This window comes from Halyomorpha halys, unplaced genomic scaffold (assembly GCF_000696795.3).
Source record: "Halyomorpha halys isolate HHAL.00 unplaced genomic scaffold, Hhal_1.1 Scaffold328.1, whole genome shotgun sequence".
In the NCBI taxonomy this organism is placed as follows: Eukaryota; Metazoa; Arthropoda; class Insecta; order Hemiptera; family Pentatomidae; genus Halyomorpha; species Halyomorpha halys.
The window spans coordinates 140715-146942 of record NW_027112103.1 but is presented as its reverse complement, the minus strand read 5'-3'; the positions used below and the strand labels follow the sequence as shown (position 1 = coordinate 146942).

Here is a 6228-nt window from a genome sequence, read left to right as displayed (position 1 = left end):
TTCCTTATTGATGCATTCTTCACCTCTCTTAAGTACAACCATAGCTCTATATTTCTAACTACCTCTTTGGACCTTATCTTATGTCCAGTGTGCTGTTTGGATACCTCCCTATTTATGTGACCCACTTTGTCTATTTGTATTTTAAATTAAACATAGTGATTTTTTACTGACTGGACTGTTCTAAACGCTCTGATTTTTATGTCTTTATGTTGAGTCTATTTTGTAATGTCGGCGTAATGTGTATTTAAGTGTTTCGTGCCCGTTTTGTAGTTTACTAAGTCTTGTATGGTTTTTGTTATAATTATAGCTTCCAGAAATCTTCTTCTTTTTGTGTTTTGTGCTATATCTATTATTTTAGGAGAAAAATGTGAAACTGACTCTAAAATTAACTAAACAGTAGTCTGTAGGTCGTACTATTTATGTAATATATATAATTTCAATTTTGTAAGACTTTTTTGAACTATACTAATAGCGCGCCTACGTTATATCTCAATTTTACTGAATTAAGCATCGAAGGATAAAGTGTGGCCACTTGTACACAGGTTTCAAGTACCTATGTAAACTTTTTAGTCCACTAGTAGCTTTTTTTTAGCCTCTAGTAGTGGTGCTCCTCTTGAGTAGCCTTCTTACCCTTAGTGTGAACAATGCTTAAGTTGTTCAATTAGTTTATGTTTAATATATTTAAATAATCAGAGTTTCCATTAAGTTAGGTTTTGTAGGTTGTTATTAAGTATTTATATTTCTAAAAAACCTATGCATATGCAAGCATGTTATCATTTATGGGTCTCACATACATCATTAGTTATATTTAATAAACACCTGTGGGTTTATTCTTGATGATTTAAGATTAATACTTATATTTATCTATCATATCACATATTTTCCTGAAAATCAAATATCTTAACCCATCATTGGTCGCTGCGTGAGAATTTCTCTCACTTTAAGTGTTTTTCGGGTCTGGGAGCTGCTAGAGGGACCCTGTAGTTCCCATATTCCTGGAATCTGTAGTTCATTGTCTTTTCTTTCTATACCTCGCCTTCTCCCCTACTCTAGTAGCTCTTGAGACATTATCTCACGCGCGACTAAGGCTGCTATAAAAATATTCGAGTTGTGAAGATTTTTCTCATGCGCAACAAGTGTATGTGGAAAACATTAGCAGAACTAGGGAAACGTAGGCTTGAAGAGGTAGGAACTTCATTAGGTACGTATTATTTACTATGAATTGTATTTCGATACTCGATTAGTGTATGTGTAGGTTGGTCTTTATAATTAAATATGGTATTTTCACTTCATCGCTGCACCGTATGAATACAATTTTTTGTTAATATCTGAGTTATATTCAGGCATTGTAAACAAAAAAGCATTGCCACCAGTGTAAAAGGCCGATATGCCCCAGTCATACGGTGTTCATTTGCACCAGTTATGCAAAAGATATTTCTTCAGTCTGAGCATTTTTTTTTTTCAAGACTAGAGTTATCCTCTAATGTATATATAATATGATATTTCTGTATTTTAAATATTTTTATAGCTTTATCGCTAAAGTTCGCTAAAATATTATATTATGTTTATTACCATTTTATAGTTATGTTTGTTTTTTTTTAAATTTTTAAAAACTAGTTGGCTCTTGTATCAGAATTACGTTTTTTAAATATTTTTTTTGTTATGCTTAAATAAACCTAATCTAAATCAAAATTTTATATTTTAAAAATACGTTCAAGAGCACTACATAAGATATGTGAGAAAAAGTCTCACGCGAAGCCATTCATGTTAAAATCAACCTCGCAATCGATGACCGATGACGATTTGAGTATAACTTAATGGAAGCATAAATAGGTTTTTTTTTTTTTTTTTGTAATTAAAATAATAGTTACAAAAAATAGTTTATTGTCTTTGGAATTGGTATAAAATTTCATTTGTAAAAATAAGTTCTTAGTAATTTATTTGACAGTCAACTCAAGCAAGGACTTTTTTCTTTGGCGTATTTTCCATTTGGCCAATCGTTTTTCCCGCTGTTTCGTACATCAGCCATAACAAGAGAAGTCCTCCAACGAGACCGGTCAAGCTGTAGAACCAGAAGTTCATGTAGACGCCAAAAATCTCGTTGACTGGGGTGTAGAGCTTTAGGACGATGAAACATAAGAACGCAGCCAATCCCTCGGTAATACCGCCAGCTACGCCTCTAGTACTTGCGCCGAACATTTCGGACTGAAGGGTTTGCAAGAGTGGTCCAAGGCCGATGTCGGAGAAGAAACAGTACATCATTAGGCCGACGTAGAGAGCCCAGGTGTAGTTCGTGCTGTCGAGTGAGGTCTTTTCGTGTATGTAGTAATACCCACCGGTGAGGAAATGAGCCACAAAGCATCCGAAACAGGACACCAGCAGCAATGGCTTCCGACCGATCCAGTCGGACATGAAAGCGGAGACTACGGCGATCAGGGTTAGGAGAACAGCCAACAGGATGGACATTTCTTCAGCAGAAAGGAATGATTCGCCTCTTGAGAACGTGTCCAAAGCGTAGTTCACGATGACTGGCATTCCAGTTAGGAACTTGGTGATGGAGACGATTTGCACAATTATGAAAGCCTTCCTCTCGACTTTGTCTGTGAACAGTATTTTCCAGGATCCCTCAACTGACATCTCTTCTTTTACTGCATTCTGCATGTCTTCCAGTTCTTTATCGACGTCATCCCCATCCCTAAAATATTGGAGGACTTTTCTAGCTTTTTCCTCTTGTTCAGTCATTAATAGATAGTAAGGAGTTTCTGGCATGAACATCCAGACTAATGTGAATAGGATTGGAAGAGGGATGCAGACATAAACAAACATATCGTAGCTGAGGTAAGGACCGAAAGAGAAGGCGTACAAGGTTCCCATGTACCAAGTTGTTTGGAAGGTTCCAGTTAGCCTCCCTCGCAACTTAGGTTCTGCGACTTCTGCTGTGTAGATCGGTGTGATAGTGAAGGCCACTCCTGTCGCGAGGCCGGTGAGTATTCGGACAATGCACAAGCACAGCAACGTTTTGGATATGAGGGTCAGAATCCATCCCGCTAGGCAGAGAGGGCCTATGCTCATGATTACGTACTTTCGTCCAACCCTATAACAAAATTTGTTTTTATTTATTTTTATATATTATAATCAGCCACAACCATGAGCAATTAGTAATAGAGATAAATTATCACATTCATTTAAAAAAAATACATAAAAAATAAAATCTCTATTTGTAAATAAACAGAAGATAAATAAAATGAAATAATCAAACTAGGATAAAATAAAATAAGTAAAATTTTGAACTAATATAGCAAATAATAAAATAACTATTAATTACATTTACACTTTTATGTACAATATTTACACTCTGAACTTGCTGATCACTGAGCCCACTCTATCCCCCTCACAGGAGGGATAGCAGCGCTCTCCCAGATCACCGCGTCATTGATAAAGAGTCGGTAGAAGCTGAGTAAGTACTTTGAAATATAATAACAAAAATAATTTATTTTTCAATCAATCCAGATGTTCCAGCCGCTGCTAGTAAAGCTTTGTGCGAGGACTTTTATGGCCATACCTCATGTGACGTAGCAGCCGAGACGTAAACAAAGATCTCAGACAAATATAGTCTCATTTTAATTTGTGATAATTGTTGTCAATACCTTAAATTGATATATTCAAAAGTGTAAGAATAAATAAAGACGTAAATAGATGTTTCTGATTTTCTAAAAGCAAACGTCATACATGCTACTCTACATGGCCTTTTCCAGCCCGTGACGTCACTAGCTAAAAAAAAGCTTCTATATCTAATCTCAAATAGATTCATCCACTTTCTTGGGGTACAATGGTTAACAACAAGACTAGTGGTGGATCACACTACTCTGGGGCCCTCTATATTTTACCTATCAGAGCGCAGCAAAGGGCCAATACCCCTCGGGTATCTCTCCTTTACCAAGGTACTATATGGTGAACTCTAGAGTGCTAGCGAATGTCACGGAGTGGAGTTTTCGTAAGAGCTCGCCGATCGTAAGTGTTTTGTAAATGCACCTCATCGGAGCGTCCTGTCATATCTCCTTCTATTCAGCTAACCTAACGTTATCGAATAAATATTGCCTAAATCAAAGGTTCCCAATCTTTTTCGGTCAGATACTTACTATTTTCGTACTTTTTAGTGACTACAGCGTGCGTGAGGAAGCCGTTTTAAAAAGATCCGGGTTGGATAGAAAACGATGAATGACTCGAAAGTTGCTAAATTCTTGGAATTTTGTCAGCATACACGATTGATTTTTGCAAAAATTCCAAAATCGGAAGTTCCAAGAAAATTTCCGAATTTTTTAGTCGAATATTTCGCGGCACACTCGTGGTGGCATCACAGCGCCCCGGTAGCCGCGGCGCACACTTTGGGACTCATTGGTCTAAATCCATTTTTTTTTTGTTTCCGAACTTATGGACGAGATTTTATATTTTGGACATCAGGGATTGTTTTTACTGGAATATTTTTAAACCTACTGTACATAGCTGGTGTTATGGATTTTAGTTGATTGTTTTGGTTATCATCGGTTTTCAGTTATGTGTGTTCAAGAACTCCCTCTACTAACATTGTTCGTTTTTTTATTCTATATATGGAGGTTAAGATAAGATTTTGCTAGTAATGGACCTTTCTCTTACCTGTTAGTCAAATCACCTGCAATAAACGGTCCAATGAAACCGCCGACTTCTAATATGGCGATCAGCCAGGAAACGTCCTCAGTGCTCAAGTCCAAATTGGGGTCCTCTGCGAGCCGGATCGTGATTGGCTCAAACCAGCAGTAGGCAACGCCCACCACCATTACTGATAGTTGACCTAGAAAGGCATAATATGATAATAATATCTATTTAATACATATTATACAACAAAAAGCAATTTTGATTCAGAATAGCTATTAGTGAATTCTAGAAGTCCTGAACTAGTTAAATAAAGTTATGAATAATAATAAAGTTTTAACAAATAGTGACTGTGATAAATGATTTTAAGTTTGGTTTTAATGTGAATATTGACTAATTAGAAATTGTTGTTTTGACCTGGGCAGAATAGCCTGCATGGAGTTAGAGTTTTTAAATCATATAATTCCAAAATTGTATTAAGTAGATTGTCCCTGAGGATGGCCGAAACGTCGGACTTATAAGAAAAATAAAATGTGTTGAGACTAAAATGGATAGAAATTAAATTATTTATTTTTTAAAAAATTTTCCAATCTCAGGAATTTGTTTAAGATTATAAATTATTATTATTATTATTATTTTATAGGCGACGGACCATAGGTCTAAATCCTCCATAAAAATTGGAAAATACATCGCGCGTTTTTGACGTGTTTTTTTCGTTAAGTGGGTTTGTCACTACCACGGCTATTGTGAGTGCTACCCATTGGCTAACGGGCCTCACAAATGCCCGGGGGGAGGTTGTGAGTGAGTGTTTCAATATTTTATGCTTGAAAAAATCCCAGGTGGGACCGGAATCCGGTCTGACAACCTTTGGCTTAGTAGACATGCGCGTTGCCGCGCTGCTACCATTTCCCCCTTCAGCAGTCATTGACATTTAATAAAACGTTTTCTTAATGATATACTAGTTGTTCATATGATCACAAATCTACCACATTTTCTTTGGTAATTGTAATTAACTCCTAATCGATCTGCACTAGAAATATCTATTTTCATTGCTTAATTATAAATGAATATTGATAGTATATCTAAAAATAGAACGTAGTAGTGTTTGAATATTTCAATGTTTATACCGAGTGTGAGTAAAATTGACTCACATTAGTATTGTTGGGTTAATGGATATGCTAAACAATCGTTTATTGGTCATTACAGTTTGAGTTATTAGAGCAACTACGATATTTCGTAAGACTGTTAGTCCGTTAGTCTGATTGGTGAGTGATGATTTAGAGCATTATTGAGTCAAACTTCATTATTTTAGAAAGGGCCCCTTGAATCCTTCGCTACTTAAATCGATTATCAAGAGTTTAGGGGTAGATATTATTGGAATTCTTTCGAGATATTTACTAATATTATAAGATTTTCGTCATATTTTCTCAGAAAATAACAGACTTTTACATTGTACCGTAGGTCCCTTGAGCGGCAGTGCTGGTCTTATATCCATTTCATAACCCTTACACTGGGGTTCAGAGAATATATGATTCGTACAATGAGTTCGGTACTATTCTGAACTGGCCGAAATTATCAGGGAGTATTTGGTTTGAATTA

At 36.1% G+C, this 6228-nt stretch overlaps 1 protein-coding gene across 1 annotated transcript in view; it reads right to left on the bottom strand.

Annotated features, from left to right (window-relative positions):
- Window positions 1-1866: 1866 nt before the first annotated feature.
- The window catches only part of LOC106681346 (facilitated trehalose transporter Tret1), an 8929-nt gene continuing 4567 nt past the window's right edge, over window positions 1867-6228 (bottom strand). Inside the window, exons 2-3 of the mRNA XM_014421621.2 lie at window positions 4654-4828; window positions 1867-3094 (exon numbers count right to left, since the gene is read on the bottom strand). Coding sequence (XP_014277107.1) covers window positions 1954-3094; window positions 4654-4828 — 1316 coding nt within the window. The 3' untranslated portion in view covers window positions 1867-1953. The remainder of the gene's footprint in view (window positions 3095-4653; window positions 4829-6228) is intronic.